The following is a 21,718-nucleotide window of genomic DNA, read 5'->3' as shown; positions in this document are numbered from 1 at the left end:
CAACATCTGACATAGTGCATGTTCTCAGAAAACATACCCAATATATTTATAATTCCATAGTTCTATATAATAGCTTTAAGTACAATTTATTTAAAAGATTACTTTTTCCAATGATCGTTCTTAGCCCTTTTTTCAAAGATCCACTGAGTTTATTTTCAAGTTCTCTGTTATGTTCCATTGTCTATGTTTATGTTTTTATGCCAATTGCATTTTGTTTTAATTAGTTTTATAAGATATTTTGAAGTCAAGTAGTATAATGTCTCTTGTTTTTTATTTTTGCTCAAGATTGTTTTGTGGTTTCATATTAATTTTAGGACGTTTTCTAGTTCTATGTAAAATGTCATTGCTATTTTGATAGAGATTGCAATTGAATCAGTATATTGCTTTAGGTACGTACTATGGACATTTTAATGATATTGATTCTTCTAACTCATGAACAAATAATGTTTCTCCATTTCTTTGAGTACTTTTTAATTTCTTCAATAGTTTATAGTTTTCACTTTGGAGATATCATATCTTTGGTTACAATTATTTCAGGAAATTTTTGGTAGCATTGGAAATAGTATTTTCTTGATTTCTTCACTAATTTTTGTACATTGACTCTGTATCCCTTACTTTGCTGAATTCATTTACTAGTTTTAAGAGTTTTATAGGAAGAGTCTTTGGGGTTTTCTCTATGTAAGATCAAGTCATCTGTACATAATGACATTTTAACTTCTTTTCCAATTTGGATGTTGTTTATTTCTTCCTCTCACTTGATTGCTTTGGCTAGGACTTCCAATATTATGTAACCTTTCTTTGGACATTCAATAAGTGGGTGTGTGGAGGGGGGCATGCAGTGTATAAGTATTTGAAAATTGAAATAGATTAAGAAATACTTGGTTTTTAATGTTTTCTGTAGTTTCATTAGGATTTTCACATAAATTAGGACTATTTTTTGATATTTCATTATTCAAATCAAAATATCTATGAGCTAAGGGAAACATTTTGTTTCAGGCAGGGCTGCCATGATCCAGAATATCACGTGACATAGTATAGATTGTGGGTTCATTAGTAAGCTATTATAGAATCAGCTCTATTTGGTAAGGAGCTAACATCTCTATTGCCAAAAAGTTTCCTGTTGTTCGTTCATGAGTCCTTTAACTTAGCTTTAGAATCAAGGAATATAATATTTCTGAGTTCATAAAAAATGAGGGGAGTGATATAATACATGTTTGTGTTATATGCTCATGGATAATTTAGTGGCTAATTATTTTCCATTGAACATTAGAGAGATGGAATTTTTTTTTTTTTTTTTTGCTAGAGAGATGGAAAGAACTTTGCACTGATTTGGAAATACTTGTGTGTCTTATCCTGGACTATGCTTTCACAATCTATTCTCCACATTGCCCAAATGCCATTGTTTTCCCTGCAAATTGGACAGTATATTCTGTTTGATTATTCACCTCCCTAATGCAGTTGTATGTGTGTTTCCAACTGTCATTAAGATAAAACAAGGACATTCGCTATGGGAGTGCTGCTTCCAATCCAGCTTCCTGCTAATGTTCCTGCGAAGGTGGCAGAAGATGGCCCAAGTATTTGGTAGTCCCCGTGTGTAGGACCCATATGGAATTCCTGGTCCCTGGCTTTGGCCTGACTCAGTCCTGCATATTGTAGACATTTGGGAGAATGAACATGTTAATGGAAGATTTTCTCCTCTCTCCCTTCTTTCCTTCCTCCATCCCACCCTCCCTCTCTCTCCGCCCACCTCTGACACTGTGTATTAAATAAATTAATTAAAAAAAAATACACCAATATAGTCTCTCTTCCCTAGATGAAGATGCTATCAATAGTAGTTTATTTTTAAAAATAATTTTTCTCTATTTCAAAAAGTTCTTGAACTAAGTGTAGCAAACTACCAGAAATTCCCAAACTTGCATAACATTGTTATTGTAGGTTCAGCAGAACATATGCTTTCAAATGAACTGAAAATGACAACATTATCTACGTACAGATATTATAAGAAAAGAAAGATTTGAATTATATTTCAGCCTTTGAAAAATCTCCATATTTCCCTATTTAACACAAATAAACAAACAAAAGAAACTGTGATGCATAGGAAATTAGTAACACAAAAACATGAGTTAAATTGTGTAAAGCTTTTGTGGATATTTAAAATTATTCACATTAAAAACTTGAGATGAGAAAAAGAAAATCAGAAAGATATGAAAGAAATCTGAGGGGCTGGCGCTATGGCGCAGTGGGTTAAAGCCCTGGCCTGAAGAGCACCGGCATGCCAAATGGGCACCAGTTCTAGTCCCAGTTGCTCCTCTTCTGATCCAGCTCTCTGCTATGGCCTGGGAAAGCAGTGGAGGATAGCCCAAGTCCTTGGGACCCTGCATCTGCGTGGGAGACCTGGAGGAGGCTCCTGGCTCCTGCTTTGGATCAGCGCAGCTCCAGCCGTTGCAGACAACTGGGGAGTGAACCAACGGAAGGAAGACCTCTCTCTGTCTCTACCTCTCTCTGTAATTCTGTCTTTCAAATAAATAAAATAAATCTTTAAAAGAAAAGGAAGAAGGCCGGCGCCGTGGCTCAATAGGCTAATCCTCCGCCTTGTGGCGCCGGCACACCGGATTCTAGTCCCGGTTGGGGCACCGATCCTGTCCTGGTTGCCCCTCTTCCAGGCCAGCTCTCTGCTGTGGCCAGGGAGTGCAGTGGAGGATGGCCCAAGTGCTTGGGCCCTGCACCCCATGGGAGACCAGGAGAAGCACCTGGTTCCTGCCTTCGGATCAGCATGGTGTGCCGGCAGCAGCGCGCCTACCGTGGCGGCCATTGGAGGGTGAACCAACGGCAAAAGGAAGACCTTTCTCTCTATCTCTCTATCTCTCTCTCACTGTCCACTCTGCCTGTCCAAAAAAAAAAAAAAAAAAAAGGAAGAAATTTGACCAGATATTGGAAACTTAAGTTTTAAAACATCAAAATCATAGCTGGACATGTAAACTAAATGATGATTTGCCCAAGTGAGAAGAGATTCAACTTAGAATTTCAGCAGGGACATTGAAGATACAGTGAAACATTCTGACTGGAAAATCAAATAAAGAAAGAAGTAAAAGGAATCAAAGATAAAGTAAGAAACACACAAGAAAGGCAAAGAAATGTATGTAATTTCTAGATGTGTAGAATCCCTGAAGAAGACTATAAAATGATAGGAGTTACAGGTGATCTTAGCATACATTTTTTAAAAGGACCCCCTGCACATCTGGAAAATCTATATGAAAATACTCAACTCTGAGACAAATACAGGGTGAGTGTGTCAAATATTAAAAACTATATGCAGTCGGTCCCTAGACATTCCCCCCAAGAAATTGCCAAACACAACCTAAAAAAGCATCCCAAACCAAAATCCAAGACAGTCACAAGAAAAATAAAATCAGTTTTGAACCACATTCATGACAGCAAAATACAAATCCAGTAAGAGTAGAGCAGAAAATATCACAGAAGAAAAGTATGAACTAAAATTTTGTTTCTGGTAACATCGTCTTTCAAGAAAAAGGATACAGAAAAATAATATTTAGCATTATAGGCAGAGAATATGTATGTTATCTGTCCTCCCTTTCTGAAAAATCATAGAGAATGAGCTTGATCCAACCAGAATATGACTGGGCAAATTCTGGCAAAAGAACTAGTGGTGAATAATTAATATATTGGACTTAAAATGTGAATCAAGGGTGAAGAATGCTAAGAAAATATTATAAATGTTCTGAGCAAGTAGAAAAATCATGAATAAAAATAAGAGGAGAAGAGAGATGGGGAAATGGGAAATCAGATATAAAAAAGAATAAAATCATATCATTTGCAACATGGATGAAACTAGAAGACATTATATTAGCAAGATAACTCAAGCATAGAAAATCATATCTCCCCACAATCTCACTCATATATGGAATCTAAAAAAGTTGATAAAGAGGTAGAGAATAATGGTGGATAGCAGAGAGTGTGTGGTCTGAAGGAAGGAGATGGAGATGTTGGTTAAAGGGTACATAATTATAATCACATAGGAGAAATAGTCATATTTTAAGAAATCTATTTTTACAGGATTGTGCCCATAGTTAATTATGATTTACTGTATTACTGAAAAATGTAAAGAAGGTAGATGTTAAATGCTTTTACAACAAAATGGTAACTGTGTGAGGTGATGCATTTGTTTATTAGCTAGATTTAACCATTCCATAGTATATATGTACTTAAAAACACTGTTTTGTAAAAGATAATAATATACAATGTTATCTGTCAACTTAAAGAAATAAGTAAAATATGTGTACTGACATAAAAACAGAGGCATAGACCAGTGGAATAGAAAAGAAGCCAGAAATGAACCCTGGGATATCTGTCAAGTGATCTTCAGTGTGCAGAGACTCCTAATGGCAATAGGACACTCTCTTCATTGATGTTGGAAGATTGGATATCCACATGCAAATGCATGCAGTGGGGACTCTGACCTTACACCATGGACAAAGATGAACTAAAAACTGATTGAAGACCAAAATTATAAGGGTAGGAGAAAATAAAGGGGGCTTCGAAACTGCAATGATTTCTTAACTATGACACCAAAAGCAGAGAGAAAATATCAAAAATAGATGAATGGAATTGAATAAAGTATAAATACTTTTGTGTAAATTAGGATGCAACAAAGTGAAAATGTAGCTTTTAGAATATGAGGAAATACTTGAGAATCATATTTTTGATAGGGAGCTTCTTTCCAAAACTATTTAGAGAACTAAAATTTGACAAATCAGATGCCTTATTTAAAACTGGTGCAATCATTAGAGAGAGGCAAATCGAAGCCAATTTCTCTCCATTAAGATGACAACTATTAAAAAAAAAAACCAGAAAATAAAGTATTAGTAAGAATGTAGAAAAATTGGAACACCTTCACACCATGGTGGAAATGTGAAATGGTACAACTGCTATGGAAAAGACTTTGGAGGATCCTTGGAACATGAAAAAGTAGGACTACAATGTGATGAGACAAATCCACTTCTGGGTATATACCCTGTATATTTGAAAGAAGAATCTTAGAGATATTTGTTTTGCACACTCATGTTCATAGTAGCAATTAAGTTCTCAATCAGTGTGAATAGTTGTACAACAAAATAAAATCATTATGATTACTTGAATTTGAAGTCTAACTTTCTGGTCTTCTAGTAATGATACCAATTGGATACCTTACTTTTATCTAAAAGTACGGGTGTAATGGTGGAATTTGCTTTAAAGGATTGTGAAAATTGAATGAGATAATCTTGGAAAAGCACTTATTGAGGTATTTGGCACATGGAAGAGTTTCACAAATATAACTAGTACTGGGCCTTTTGAATTTCTATAGAATGTACTTTATTTATTTATTTTTTGTTAACAGGCAGAGTGGACAGTGAGAGAGACAGAGAAAGGTCTTCCTTTTGCTGTTGGTTCACCCTCCAATGGCCACCACGGCCGGCACGCTGTGGCCAGCGCACTATGCTGATCCGAAGGCAGGAGCCAGGTGCTTCTCCTGGTCTCCCATGGGGTGCAGGGCCCAAGCACTTGGGCCATCCTCCACTGCACTCCCTGGCCACAGCAGAGAGCTGGCCTGGAAGAGGGGCAACGGGGATAGAATCTGGTGCCCCGACTGGGACTAGAACCCGGTGTGCCGGCGCCGCAGGTGGAGGATTAGCCTAGTTAGCCGTGGCGCCGGCCTAGAATGTACTTTATATGTGCAGTCTAACTTTGAGGTATCCTTTGACACTTGCAGACACTAAGACTCTTCAATCGATAAGCATCTGCTTCCTCCTACAAGCTGGAAAGTCCCAGGGGTGAGAGCACAAAGACAAATCAGCCTTTGGAGGAGTCTCATGGTTCCCTGGGTAAAGGCTAAGGGAAGCCAAGGTGTTCAGGGACAAAGCAGGGTGATAGAGTCCCTAAAGGAGAAAGCTTCCTATGAGAGCTCTCTGAAAAGAAAAAAAATCTTAATCATGACTACATTGTTCAGATGTGATCTGTGGCTCTTACTGTTCCTCCTGAAGCAGGGTCCTGGATAATTCTTTTTCTCTGAAGTGAAAGAAATGTGAACTATCAGGTACAGATCATCAGAAAAAGTTGAACAGAGAAAACTCCAGGATGTGATAATTGACCAGGGGATTGGATGTTGAGTTGAGGGACACTCAAGATCAGGGTAATCCCAGACAGGAGGAAAATACTGCCTGAACTCTACCATAAAGGAGTGGTGGACACTGCTGATACTTAGACCTTCTGGAAACGATGGGAGGATGATGTGTGTGTGTGTGTGTGTGTTTGGGGAGGGATAGGGAAATATAGGACCAATTTGGCTTAAAGCAGAGAGAAGAAAGGGTAGGTTTTACTTTGGGATGTTGTAGAGACTGTTTTCAGGCACTAAGCAAAGCTATGAGAAAAGAAATCAAGCAATAGAACTGATGGGGAGCCTGCTTTGTTGGAGGCACTAAGATAGGGACACAGAGTCATTAAAAACAGAAAGGCTCCATTTAAATATTTGCATTAGTGCTTTCATCTTTCAGACAATTCACATTTGAATTACATATTCCCTATCCTGCAAGTAAAAATTAAATATCCTTGTATAGCTTAGGATTTGGTTACTGAAGTTAAGTGACTTGTTGGTGAGGCCAAGGAAACTTTGGCTGGCTGACAAGGTCACAGTAGAAGGTCTGTCTCAGCGAGGCATGAGAAGGACAGCTGCGGTCCTCTTGGTGGTTTTAGGTTTGTTAGGAACTACACTCTGCATAAGAAAGTGGGAGCTTTCTGGTGGTCCTGCTAATGACTGCTGTATTCCTAATTTTAGGGAAGAATGCTTAGTCTCATTATCCCCAAAATGTCCATTGCTTTGTAGAATTTTAATCAAGCAGAATGTTAGTGTAGAAGGAGTTAATGCTTTTCGCAAGGTTGAGCGGTTTGTGGAAAAGAATTAAAAGGCAACAGGCTCCCTAGTATATACTTCCCACTAGTATAAAGATAAATGTTATTAAAGCTTTAATTCAATATATTCTACAAATACAACAATGGTTAGGATATCAAAACTATAGAATAGATCTAAGTGAACCTTTTAGATAAGTACAATAAAGAAATTAGAGTTACAGAAAGAACTTCCACAGAGGGGATACATTTAAAAAAGGGCCTACTCTGAACATTGGGGCTTCTAGTAAAGATTAGATTAGGAAGGTAATACTCAAGCTTGTGTAGCCAATTTCTGCATAGCTTGACAGCACTCCAGGCCTTGGCTTGTGTGGGCAGCCTGTTATCTCACACCTGTCTGTGATTGTAACCCATGCTCTGAATATGCCCTTGAAAACCAAACAAATTATAGTTAGAAAAAAAGTGGACAACAGACTTATTATTGTAAGAAGAAATAATCATTATGTGACTTATGATATAAAAATAAAGTCTGGTGCTCAAGAGCCAGAGCCATGCCATCAGCCTTGCTGTGAGTGTGTCTCTTATTTATTCGAGCACTGACACTTCTCACACCTTGGGGCTCCTGGACTGGCTGGAGCTAGTCTCTGGAAACTTGTCAAAGTAGTTTTGCACTCACTGAATCTCCAGGTGTATAATCTCACATTTACCACACACTTTCTGTTTTATGTGGAATATAATGATCACTATAATTTAAATTATACTAACTTTCACATATGGGTATGTATCCTATTTCATAAAATGAGATATATATTCAGATAAGGCATGCTATACTTTTCTTTCAACTTTTATTTACTAAATATAAATCTCCAAAGTACAACTTTAGAATTATAGTGGCTTTTCCCCCCATAACCTCCCTCCCACCTACAACCATCCAATCTCCCGTTCTCTCTCCCATCCCATTCTTCATCAAGATTCATTTTAATTATCTTTACATACAGAAGATCAACTTAGTATATACTAAGTAAAGATTTCAACAGACTTCACCCACACAGACACACAAAGTATAGAGTACTGTTTGAGTAATAGTTTTACTGTTAATTCACATAGTATAACACATTAAGGACAGGTTCTACATGGGGAGCAGGAACACAGTGACTCGCATTGATTTAACAATTTACACTCTTATTTATGACATCAGTAATCACCTGAGGCTCTTGTCATGAGTTGCCAAGGCTATGGAAGCCTCTTGAGTTCACCAACTCTAATCTTATTTAGACAAGGCCATATTCAAAGTGGAAGTTCTCTCCTCCCTTCAGAGAAAGGTTCCACCTTCTTTGATGGCTCGTTCTTTCTGCTGGGATCTCACTCACAGAGATCTTTCATTTAGGTCACTTTTTTTTTTTGCCACAGTGTCTTGGCTTTCCATGCCTGAAATACTTTCATGGGCTTTTTAGCTGGATCCGAATGCCTTAAGGGCTGATTCTGAGGACAGAGTGCTGTTTAGGGTATTTGCCATTCTATGAGTCTGCTGTGTATCCTGCTTCCCATGTAGGATCATTCTCTCCTCTTTAATTCTATCAATTATTATTTGCAGACACTGATCTTATTTATGTAATCCCTTTGACACTTAATTCTATCTTTTTAATCAATTATGAACTTAAACTGATATCATTAATAAGTAATATGGCATTGGCACATGCCACCCTGATGGGATTGAGTTGGAATCCCCTGGCACATTTCTAGCCCTGCCATTAGGGGTAAGTCTCAGTGAGCAAGGCATGCTATACTTTTTAAACATTATACTGGCAAATATTATGTTCACTGAAAATTGCTTTAGTTTATAAAAGCTTCCTTATTGCTGTGCTGTCTTTGTAATTGATCATGCTTAAGAAGTTAGCAATACTGAATAATAAAACATTGTAGGGGACTCATATATAAAGTAGAGCCCTGGTTTTACTTGTAGTTATTTAATCTGTTGATTAAACCTAGTCCTATAGGAAATCAAGGCTAAAACTTAAATAAATAGATCATATAAATATTTCTAGACATTTTTATCTTCCATATGAAGTGATAATATTGTTCTTATTTTCCTAAACAAATTAGTGTATTTTTTCAATCACATGATGATTCATTTTCCTTGATTAAGCACTTGATTCAGGATATACAATGCAACATGTGTATGTCAAGAGGTTCATTACTTCATTGACTAATTATATATTAGTAATTAAGCAGACAGATGAAAGACAAATTCATCTTCCTGACTTATTAATTTTTTGAAGTCTGTTTATTGTAATTGGTATGTATAACTGCTTTTCTGTGTGCTATACCTATGGATTCCACTCATGGCATGAGGCCATGAACAAGAGATAAAATATGGAGCATGTACAATATATTCACAGGTGGAAGATTCAAATTACAAATTTAGGTCTTTCGGAAGTCAACCTAGTAGATACTAGGAAAGGTAACAAAGGTACTTACTTAGACTAATAATGGGGAAAGGGAAGAGAGAGAACAGAGTTGACTTCCTAAAGTTGGTAAGCCAAAAACTAATCACACTGTGAAAAGAAATTGGTTGGTCAACTCATGGTGAGAGTGAAAGTGGGTCTGAAAAACTTCAACAGATATCAGATTTCTGATTCTGAGGACAACATGAAGCAGAAATCTCAGGCTTTTCCATCACTACATATGGGAACAGATCTTACAGGATTGCATCATTTTCCTATATCACTTTATGCCTTAACAGGAAATCAGTCTGAACATGGATGCTAGGGTTACTCTCTAAGCATACAATGAAAACTCCTACCACTTTTTCTTCCTTGTGGGGATTCCAGGTTTGCAGTCTTCACATCTTTGGCTGGCCATCTCACTGACTCCCATGTACACCATAGCCCTGGCAGGAAACACCCTCATCATGACTGTAATCTGGATGGATTCCACTCTACAAGAGCCCATGTATTGCTTCCTGTGCATTCTGGCTGCTGTGGACATTGTTATGGCCTCCTCTGTGGTACCCAAGATGGTGAGCATTTTCTGCTCAGGAGACAGCTCCATCAGCTTTAATGCTTGTTTCACTCAGATGTACTTTGTCCATGGAGCCACAACTGTGGAGACAGAGCTGCTGATGCTGTCAGTTTTGACTGTAAATGTAGCCATCTGCAAGCCTCTACACTACAAGAGAATTCTCACCCCTCAAGTGATCCTGGGTATGACTGTAGCCATCATAATCAGAGCAGTCATATCCAAGACTTAATTGAGTTGGATGGTGAGTCATCTGCCGTTCTGTGGTTCCAATGTGATTCTCCATTCCTACTGTGAGCACATGGCTGTGGTTAAGTTAGCAAGTGCCAACCTTATTCCCAACAGTATTTATAGTCTAATGTATTCCTCCATTATTGTAGGCTGTGATGTGGCCTTTATTGCTGCCTCCTATTTATTGATTCTCAGGGCAGTATTTGGTCTATCTTCAAAGAATGCTCAGTTGAAAGCATTAAGAACAGGTGGCTCCTATATGGGGAATAAGGCTCTGTACCTGCTACTTGGAATGGCATCCATCTATGTAGCACGCCTATGGCAGGATATAGTGTCCTTGAACACCTAAATGTTTCTTACTTATAATTGGTGATTTCACTCACATTAAATATCATTGCCTCTGTGAGTTAGAATATCAGGAGGACCAAACAAATGGAGGAGAGAATACGGAGTTTACTGATGTGCTGCCACTTTGACTACTCCTATTATGGTTCCTGAACAAAAAAATCTGTTTAGACCTTATGCTTTCTGGCCAACTTCAAAGACATTTAGAATTCTGATATGAAGCTGTAATATTTATACTATTAACTTTTTAATTTTTACAAGGCTAAGGATAAAAGTATTCTGATCTTTCTGAGATTTTTAGATATTTCAATCAACTGATACCTCAATTGGAGATATAGTCAGGCAGAAATATATTCTTTATAAGCTATTTCCTTAGCTTCAGACCCATATTTGCAAATCAATATCCTAGCAGTCCCTCTGCTGAATAAACCAAGAGTCTTCATCTACTTGCATAGTTGGTTGATTAATTAAGAATTCATAGAGGTACTGTGTTGATAGTGATTTATTACAATCAATATATTTTCTGTAACAATGGACACAATGGAGTGAAAAGCACTACCTACAGAATGGGAGAAAATATTTGTGTGTCACATATTTGGTATGGAGCTTGTATCCAGAATAGAGAACTCTAACAACTGAAAAATCAAATACCCTAATTAAAACATGATCCAAGAACTTATTAAACATTTCTTTGTAGATGTTATGCAAGTGAACAAGAAGTATATGAAAACATGTTCCACCTCAGTAATCATCGGAGAAAAGCAAATCAAAACCACAAGGAGATGATGACACAAACCCATTAGGATGCCAACCATCTAAAACCAGTATTACATGTTGGTGAAGATGCAGAAAAATTGTAACCCTTGTGCACTGTCAGTTTAACTGTGAAATGGTGCAACCCCAGTGAGAGTTGTGAAGGTTCCTCAAAATAGCAAAAGTAGGACTCCTAGTGGTGGGTGTTGGGCACAGCAATTAAGATATTGATTCAGAGGCATCTTGTATCAGAGTGCCTGATTTCCAGGCTCAGTTATGCTCCGAATTAGAATTTCCTTTTAATGCATACTCTGGGTGATGGGTCCTTGCCAACAACTTGGGAAACTCAGGTTGAGTCTCTGATTCCTGGCTTTGACCAGGCTCAGCCCTGGCTGTTACAAGCATCTGTTGAACGAACAGGTGTATAGGTGATATCTGTCTATCTGCCTTTTAAATAAACAAAATAAATGAATTAAAAATTTAGGAAAGAAATAGGACTTCTATACGATGAAGCTATTCTACTTCTGGATATACATTCAAAATATTTGAAAGTAGGGTTTTAAAGAGACTTTAATTTGCACAATCATGTACATAGTAGTAATTAAGTACACCATCAGTGGGAATAGTTGTATAACAAAGTGAAATCCATTATGATTGCTATTGTTTTAATCTTGACTTTCTGGCTTACTAGCATAGAGACCTACTATGCACCTCAATTTCATCTGTAAAACACAGATGTAAGAATGGCATATGTTTTAGAGAGTAGTGAAAATTAAAAGAGACAATCTTGGGAAGGCATTTATTAGGGTGCCTGTTACACAGCATGCTTACACAGATAAAATAAGTGTTAGGACTTTGGCTTTCCTTTAGGATGTACTTACATTCTTAGTCTAACTTAGTTGTCCTTTGAGATTTGAAGACACTAAGACTCTTCAGTCATTAAGCATCTGCCTCCTCCCACATGCTGGAAAGCCCCAGGGGCCAGAGCAGAGAGAAAAATCAGTCTTTGGAGTAGTTACATGTTTGTCCACTGGGCAAATAATACCAAGGGAAGTCAGAGTGTCCAGGGAAAAGGCAGGATGGCAGAGTATCTAAAGGGGAAAGAAGGTTCCCCCGGGATGTTCTCTGAAAAGGACAATACTCCTCACCATGACTCTACATTGTTCTTCTGTGATCTCCTGCGGCTCTTCCTGCTCCTCCTGTAGCAGGGTTCTGGGAAATTCTCTTTCTTTGGAGTGAAACAAATGTGGACTACCAGATACAAACCATCAGAGAAGTTGAACAGAGAAAACTCCAGAGATGTGGGTAATTGACCAAGGGATCAGATGGTAGAATGGTGGAGTTTAAATGGAGTTAAATTTCCCTAGAAATGAGGCAAGATGCACTGAATCCTAATTTTGAGGCCTCCCAGGTGTGATCGGAACTGCCAATAACAAGATCTTCTGGAAATGATGGGAGGATGATGGAGGCAGGAGAGGGAACAGGAAATGTCTGATTAATTTGGTTCAAAACTTACAGAAGAGCTCAGAGCTCAGTTCAACCTTCTGATCACACAGAGCTGACTTTTAGTGATCAAGAGGAGATGATAGAAAGCTGGCAGTATGGCTGAGAGACACTCAGGTAGGGTTGTTGGGTCTCACAAACAGAAAGACTGCATTCAAATGGGTAACACATCAGTGTGCTTTTTCTTTAAGGTAATTTAAATTTGAATTCTGTGTCCTCTGTCTTGTAAATAGAAATGAAACATCCTCAGGTATCCTAGGATTTAGTTATTGAAGTTAAGAGACTTATCTAAGCTACTTTTCAGTGATTGACCCACCATTTCTTCATGTGAAAATCTCTGCAAGGCTAAAAGTGAAGGTGCCAGAAATGCGCCTTCAGAGAGCTTGAGTTTGCTGAAAAACGTGAAACATTAATCAGGCAGTGACTGTGCCTGTATCTTGATGTGGTTAGTGGCTATGTGGGTGCGTTAATGTGTTCATATATTTTAAAATTTTCCAAGATGTACAACTGATCTGAGATTTCATAGTATGTATGTTCACTTCTATTAAAACATTAAAAATAAAATGAGGAACCACACAGTAATGCTAAATTCTTTGGAATGACCAAATAAAGAATGAAAAGAAATCACTGGGTTGGCAATAAACCTTTGATGGGGAACACTATTGACCTTAGGAAGTCACTTTAAAAAAAAAAGTATTTATTTTGTTTACTTGAAAGGCAGAGTGAGAGAGAGGAATAGACATAAAGAGATCTTCCATCTGCTGGTTCATTCCCCAAATGGCAATGATGGTCAGGACTGGATCAGGCCAAAATCAGGAGCCAGGAATTCCACCTGGGTCTCCCATGTGAAGGTGGCAGGGGCCCAACACTTGAGTCATCTTCCACCACCTTCCTAAGCACTTTAGTAGGGAGCTGGGTAGGAAGTAGAGCAGCTGCTTGAACCTGGGATCCAGGAACTCAATTTGGGCCTCCCACATGGAGAGCAAGGCCCAAATTACTTGAGCCAGCATTGTTGCCTCCACAGGGTTCCTATTATCAGGAAGCTGGGAGCAGAGCTGGGACTCAAAATCAGACACTCTGAGATGAGATGCAGATGTTCCAAGTGGGATCTTAACGGGCACGCTGAAATTTCACTCACAAACCAAGCTTTGCGAGTGGGTTACATTGAAGTATGCAAGATTTTTATACTGTTTTCTAAGGAAAGAGAAACTAAGGGATTCCAGTGAAGATCAACCGTCATCTCCCAATGCTGAGCGGCACCATCAGAGAAGATCCCTTTGTAAGAAGTGTCCTCAGATTGCTGAGGGAATGTGCATATGCCCAAATATCATATTAAATTATGGAAACCAATCCTCCTTAGGGGGAGACAACTTAAGGTATAGCACACAGGAATTGGAATGGTAATTAATACTGATACCTTATATTCAGGCTTAACAGATCAGATTATTCTACATTGTATGATGTGGTGAAACCTGAATGAAGCAGATGGAGGATAGCTGTGGAAATAAATAGAAATTGACAAGTGTTGGAGCTCAGTTCTTGCTGTTCAGTGTACTAGCTCTCTTTGTCTCAGAGAAACAGGTCAAGCAAAACTCCTTTGTTTGTTTTATTACTACCCACAGTTGTTTTCTGGGTCATTAATATTTGGCTTTTTGGGTACTTGGGAGTCACAGCTGAAAAGACCTGAACTTCACCCTCAAATTTACTGCCCACCTGCTTTGTGATATTGTATGAAATACTTAATATCATTTAAGTTATACCCACTGTGTGACATGGCTGTATGTCTTATTTCATAAACGTATACCCATATAATACAATCCATGCTTTTCATTAATGTATTTGCAAATAGTATGTTCATTAAGAAGTGTTTGAGTTATATCATTGAACTACATGAAATTTTTTTTTATATTAAAAAATATAAATAAAAAGGAAATGTTTTACTTTCTAAAAGATAAAGTTTCCTCTTTGTCCAGTTCTCTAGGTAATTTACAACACAGGAGTTAGCAACATTGAAGAATCATAAGAACTTACCAGGACTCATCTATGAGGTATGTTGAAAGTTCTATTTATAGTTATTTAATTGGCTAATTGAACCAAGTTCTAAGGAAATGAAGACTGAAACTAAGAACCTTGGGATTATAAATATTTCCAGAAGTTTTACTATCATCTATGAAAAATGATAGCTTTTTTCTCTTCTTTTTCTGAAAAGATTAATGTACGTAAACAACAAGGATGCTTCAATCATGTTGTGTTGACACATCTTACTGAGTTTATAGAATATGCACAAGAATTTATCATTTCATTCAAAAATTATCACCTATTACTAACCAGACATAGACAAAAAAAATTCTTTCCTTGTATTTAGCATTCATTTTTTTGGAGCCTGTTTACTGTAATGGGTATGCATATTTGTTTTGTTGTGGACTCTTAACAATAAATATTAATGTAACCTCATAATCAAACATATAGAATTAAGTGCATAGAATAAAGTCAAAGGTGGCTCATCATAAATTTAGGTCTCTCAGCAATCAGCATGGGGGATGCTGCAAAACTTAGAACAAAAGATCTACTTAGCCTACACATGTGTAGAGGGAAGAGAGGGGGCAGAGATGACTTCTAGAGGAGGTAATCCAAGACACTGAAAAGATGTTGGCTAGACAACTCATAATAAGAAGGATGGGAAGTGCAGGAGACAAATTTTATCTGATTCTGATGCCAAAATGAGATGTAGAATTCCCCCAGGCTTTCCCAATACAACAAATGGGAACAGATTTTACAGGACTCTACCCTTTTCTGACATCAGTTTATAAATCAACAGGCAATCAGTCTCACCTGGGATGCTGGGGCCATCCTCCAACTACACAATGGGAACCCCTGCAACCTTCTTCCTTGTGGGGATTCCAGGTTTGCAGTCTTCACATCTTTGGCTGGCCATCTCACTGACTCCCATGTACACCATAGCCCTGGCAGGAAACACCCTCATGATGACTGTAATCTGGATGGATTCCACTCTACAAGAGCCCATGTATTGCTTCCTGTGCATTCTGGCTGCTGTGGACATTGTTATGGCCTCCTCTGTGGTACCCAAGATGGTGAGCATCTTCTGCTCAGGAGACAGCTCCATCAGCTTTAATGCTTGTTTCACTCAGATGTACTTTGTCCATGGAGCCACAGCTGTGGAGACAGGGCTGCTGCTGGCCATGGCTTTTGACCGCTATGTAGCCATCTGCAAGCCTCTACACTACAAGAGAATTCTCACCCCTCAAGTGATGTTGGGTATGACTGTGGCCATCACCATCAGAGCTGTTCTGTTTATGACTCCACTGAGTTGGATAGTGAGTCATCTGCCTTTCTGTGGCTCCAATGTGGTTCTCCATTCCTACTGTGAGCACATGGCTGTGGTTAAGTTAGCATGTGCTGACCCCAAGCCCAGTAGTCTCTATAGTCTCATTGGTTCCTCTATTATTGTGGGCTGTGATGTGGCCTTCATTGCTGCTTCCTACGTGTTGATTCTCAGGGCAGTATTTGGTCTGTCTTCAAAGAATGCTCGGTTGAAAGCATTAAGCACATGTGGCTCCCATGTAGGCATTATGGCTCTGTACTATCTACCTGGGATGGCATCCATTTATGTAGCCTGGCTTGGGCAGGCCACAGTTCCCTTGCACACCCAAGTGCTGTTGGCTGACTTGTACCTGGTGATTCCACCCACTTTAAATCCCATCATCTATGGCATTAGAACCAAACAAATCCGTGAGAGAATATGGCATTTTGTGATATACTGCCTGTTTGATCATTCTCATCATCATTCTTGAATACAGAGTATTTCAGACTTTGAGATTTCAATCAAAAATCAAAGATATATTGGAGAGCTATGGAACTGGATTGATTTACTTGGAACTATGAGAATTTTAATACAAAGTTGTAATGGGTATCTTGGTTTAAATTCTAATTTTTGTAAGAATAACAAAATTATTGTGATTTTCTGTCATAATTTTTAATGATTTTTGTCATGTTAGTGTCTGAATCAGAGATACATTAAGACAGAGTACATAAATTTGAGAGATTATCATTTCCTTTATTTCAGATCCATAAATGCAAACTAATATCCCAGCAGTACTTCTGCTGAATAAACAGTCTTTGGTATTTCTGCACAACCCTGCTCTCCTACATAGTTAATTTTCTCAGAGTTGTTACCCACCTGATGTGATTATATGGAAGAAGCTGTATAGTATACAACCCTGTCTTCTGGTCCATTGATGAGCCCAACTGATTTAGGACAGTGCTCACAACTAGGCCAAAATCATTTTCTAACCAAAATGGATTCCTGTTTACATGACAAATTGCAAAACTGGTGGCAATGTTGTAGCACAGGAATTTATACAAAGAAACCAGGTCAACAGTAAGAAAAGCCAATTTGCAAGATAGAGAAGGGGCCATCGCTGCCATGGCTCACTTGGTTAATCCTCCACCTGCGGTGCCAGCATCCCATATGGGCACCGGGTTCTGGTCCCGGATGCTCCTCTTCCAGGCCAGCTCTCTGCTGTGGCCTGGGAAGGCAGTGGAGGATGGCTCAAGTGCTTGGGCCCCTGCACCCGCATGGGAGACCAGAAAGAAGCACCTGGCTCCTGGCTTCGGATCAGCGTAGCTCCGTGGCAGTCATCTGGGAGGTGAACCAATGGAAGGAAGACCTTCCCTCCTCTCTCTCTCTCCCTCTCTCTCTCTCTCTCTCCCTTTCTCCCTCTCTTTCTAACTCTATCTGTCAAATAAAAAAATAAAAAAGATAGGGTAAATAGAATGGTTTTCCAATTTCCTGGTACCATTTCTCTTCGGATATCAGAGTGCACACCCTGTTGTTAAGTTCTGTAAGACACCTCTATATCCTTTATGTTATCCCCTATTGTTCAGATGGTTGGATTTGGTGTAGATCAGGTTTATGCTCTGAAGTCACAGAAACTAAGTCAATATTACTGTGTTTTTTAGATCTTTTAATTTTTTTCCTAGTCCTGCTCTATGTAACCCAACTTTAAAACATATAAAAGGGAGAGAGATCAAATATAGCACATGTCTTTCCTCTTCTGGGCACTTCTCAGGTGTTGTGTTTTGGGATGAAAAGGTTAATAGAGAATAATACTTGAACTGATAATAAAGTGAAATGTCACTACTCTTTTCTATGTCTCAAGATACATCTATAAATTTTGCTTTTATCTTCCCCTTTCATAAAGTCTTCTTTTCTTTGTTAATCAGTATATTAAAGATATTCATACATTACAAGAATTGCTTAAATTCTAATATTCAGATTTAAGCATGTGAACATTACTTTTAAACATAAAATTAAAGGTATTCATCATACTTTGCTATACTACCAACATTAAATTTCTTTGGAGCAAAAGTCAAATTGTTTAAAGAAAGTCTGTAACATACCTAAGGAATATCTTCTTAAGTATGAACATTACTTTCTCCATGTAAAGGTCTCTTTAGTTTCTAAATTATCCAACTCTAGAAATCACTACTCAGAGACTTATCATGGTCCAAAGAGGAGGAAAATGTAACCAATAGTGGTCATCACAGTGTATGTACACACACACACACATTTAAAAAGAGAGCATAGAAGTATATCAATTCTAGAACTGCAAGCCCTCAAGAAGAAGCATATTATAAACCCCTTCTTAGAAAGTGATTTCGTTCACTGACTGTATCACAGGCTAAATTAAATATTATGCCATATTCAAATAACAGTTGAGGCAATAGCAGAGGCAACTCAATTTTTTTTTCTGATTGCCAGTTAAAGTGCTGGTGAGGATGTAGAAAGGTTGGAAACCTATGTGCTGTTAGTCTGACTATGAAATAGTGAAATCACATTATAAAAAAAAGAGTAAGGAGTTTCCCTAAGAAATTAAAAATTGGACTTATATATGATGTAGAAATTATACTTCTGGGTGTGCATTCAAAGGTATTGAAGGCAAAGTCTTAAGAGATATTTGTATAGCCATGTTCATAGTAAGAATTAAGTATACTATCAGTGTGAATACTTGTATTACAAAGTGGAATCCTTTATGATTGTCAGAATTTGCTCTCTTTGTGTTACTAAATTTGTGCACTATACTTTTCTCTATAAGATGTAGATGTAATGATGGCAGTCACTTCAGATGTTTGTGAAAATTGAATGAGATAATATTGGAGAGGTATGTTTTTTTTTTATTTATTTGAAAGGCAGCGTTACAGACAGAGGAAGAGACAGAGAGAAACAGGTAGATAGACATAGAGAGATCTTCCATTCTCTTGTTCACTCCCTAAATTATCACAACTACAAAGAGCTTCACCTGGATCTCCCACAATGGTGGCATGGGCCCAAACACCTGAGTCATCCTCTGCTGCTTTCCCAAGCAGGAAGCTGGATTGGAAGTGGAGCAGCTGGGACTAGGATTGGTGGCTTAACCTGATGTTTCACAACACAGGCCCTTGTGGAGGCATTTATTAAGGTGTATTATAAAACCAGCATACTTTTATAAATCCAACCACCTTAGGTCTTTTGTTTCTGTTTCAAGGTGCTTTCTCTGAAGTCTCTTAAAATATTGAGGAAAATCGAATCAAACAATAAGTTTATTTTGGTGCAAATAAATTAAACATCCATGTATATGAGGGGTCTTCAAAAGATTCATGGAAATGGGTATGATGAAATACTATGAATGGATTCAAATTTTTGTGCAGCAAGATAAATATTTTATTTCCTTTTTCATGAACTGTTTGAAGTAATCTTGTGTATTCTTAGTCTAAATATTAGCTATCCTGAAGGACTTAAAGAAACAAAGACTACTCATTAACTAAGCATCTGCCTCCTCCCGCAAGCTGGAAATCTCCAAGGGCCAGAGTACAATGAAAAATCAGTCTCTGGAGGAGTTACAGTGTTTGGCTGCTGGGTAAAGGCTAAGGACAGTGGGTGTCTAGGGAAAAAGTAGGATAATTTAGAATCTAAAGGGCAGAGAGGGCTCCCCCGGGAGGTTTCTGAAAGGGGCAATATTCCTCACATGACTCTACGTTGTTCATCTATGCTCTCCTGTGGCTATACCTGACGGGTCCTGTAAATTTTCCTTCTTTAGAGTGAAAGAAATATGGGCTACCAGGCAGAGTAACAGAGAAAGTTTAACAGAGAAAAAATTCCAGTGATGTGGGTAACTGGCCAGGGGTTGAGGTGTTGGGCAGAAGGAGCCTGAAGGGCAGGGTCATGCTAGAAGTGAGCTATAAGTCCTCAATTCCACTACAAAGGGCTCAGCAGGTATGGAGGAGACTGGTTATACCAAGACTTTCTTCTGGAGATGAGGTGAGAAGGAAGGACATGGGAAAGGGGGAAAAATAGAACCTCTGAATACTTTTATTCAAAGCTGAGAGAAGGGGCAAGTCAAAATCTAGGATGGTGGAAAGACAGTTTCAGAGACCAAGAAGAGTCATGAGAAAAGAAACCAACTCTAAGGGTGATTGGAAAGGTATTTTGTTGGAGACATTCAGGCAGGGGTACAGGATCATTATAAACAAAAAGGTTCCATTCAGATAAACTACACAATAGTGCTTTTATCTTTAAGATATTTTAAATTTGAATCATGTAATCTCCAACCTGTAAATAAGAATGAAAGATCCTCACGTGTCCTAGGATTTAGTTATTGAAGTTAAGTGACTTGTTTAAGCTGGTTTTCAATTATTGACCTTCTAGTTTTTCATGTGAATGTCTATGAAGGGTTGTAAGTGACTATGCTAGAAATGTTTGTCCAGAACTTGCTGAAAACAGTACAATCATGAGGAATGGTGTCTGTATCTTGATCTGGGTAGTGGCTACGTGGGTGTGTTCATGTGTTCACATCAAAATTTGTTGAGTTGTATGCTTGAGATTTATACATTTTATAGTATGAACATATACTGCCATTAAAATATGAACAAAAATGAGGAACCATTTAGTTGTGAATGTTTTAGAGAGATCAAGTAGAACAAAGATTGAAATCACTAGATTGACAAATAGATCTTTGATGGAGAGCGATACTGATCATGGTAAGAAACTTCAGTATTAACAGGTTGAATGAAATAAAAATTCTAAAACAAGGCTGGCACCGCAGCTACTTGCCTAATCCTCTGCCTGCGGTGCCAGCACCCCGGGTTCTAGTGCCAGTTGGGGCGCCAGTTCTGTCCCGTGCTCCTCTTCCAGTCCAGCTCTCTACTGTGGCCCGAGAAGGCAGTGAAGGATGGCCCAAGTGCTTGGGCCCTGCACCCGCATGGGAGACCAGGAGGAAGCACCTGGCTCCTGGCTTCAGATTGGCGCAGCATGACGGCCATAGCGGCCATTTAGGGGGTGAACCAACAGAAAAGGAAGACCTTTCTCTTTGTCTCTCCCTCTCTCACTGTCTAACTGCCTGTAAAAAAAAAAATTCTAAAACAAAGGCACAACATATCAAACCAAATGTCCTGTGTTTGAAAAGGCTAGTAACATATGTAAATATGTAGAAAGGCTAATCAAGAAGACAAGTAAATGAACACACAAAACACTGTCAAAGTTACAAATGTTAAGACCCGTTAGAAGTTGCCAAGGCTGGAGAAAGGAGGAATAGTAGAGGACATCCGCTAAGGCTGCCCTTGAAAGAATGATAGATTTAAGAAAAAGTCAGGATAGGAAGACAGTGGATCATTAGCTGGTGGGGATAGGAATTCTGTAGGTTTTCTCCAGTTCTTAAGCAGTGATGCCCAACCCTACATCTATAGCAAGCAGAAAAATACACAGTAGTTGTAAGGATATCCTGAATTGTTTTTCACCCCTTATCACCATTCTACTTTGTTTCCCCTTGTCTTCTTATGATCGCTGAGGATGTCTCACCCGGTGGCTATCCACAACAATTCTTACACTCTTACTGTGGTGCAGAACTCACGGCTTTATTCAGTCTGTTCCATGACATAGGACTTCTCAGATTTAAGGTTTTGGTTTCTCATT

At 38.4% G+C, this 21,718-nt stretch overlaps 1 protein-coding gene and 1 pseudogene across 1 annotated transcript; both read left to right on the top strand.

The window, feature by feature from the left end:
* Nucleotides 1-9,775: 9,775 nt before the first annotated feature.
* Nucleotides 9,776-10,498, top strand: LOC133763822 (olfactory receptor 52I2-like; annotated as a pseudogene).
* A 5,068-nt stretch (nucleotides 10,499-15,566) lies between these two features.
* On the top strand, nucleotides 15,567-16,562 carry LOC133764551 (olfactory receptor 52I2-like). Its single transcript, XM_062198223.1, has one exon. The coding sequence runs from the start codon at nucleotides 15,588-15,590 to the stop codon at nucleotides 16,560-16,562; it is 975 nt and encodes a 324-aa protein (XP_062054207.1). The 5' UTR covers nucleotides 15,567-15,587.
* Nucleotides 16,563-21,718: the final 5,156 nt, after the last annotated feature.

The sequence above is a fragment of the Lepus europaeus genome, chromosome 7 (genome assembly GCF_033115175.1).
Source record: "Lepus europaeus isolate LE1 chromosome 7, mLepTim1.pri, whole genome shotgun sequence".
In the NCBI taxonomy this organism is placed as follows: domain Eukaryota; kingdom Metazoa; phylum Chordata; class Mammalia; order Lagomorpha; family Leporidae; genus Lepus; species Lepus europaeus.
This window is presented reverse-complemented; position numbering and strand designations above follow the sequence as displayed.

Excerpts from the sequence above, each read along its gene's own strand:
- LOC133764551 (XM_062198223.1), top strand. The coding sequence starts at position 15,588 with ATGCTGGGGCCATCCTCCAACTACACAATGGGAACCCCTGCAACCTTC.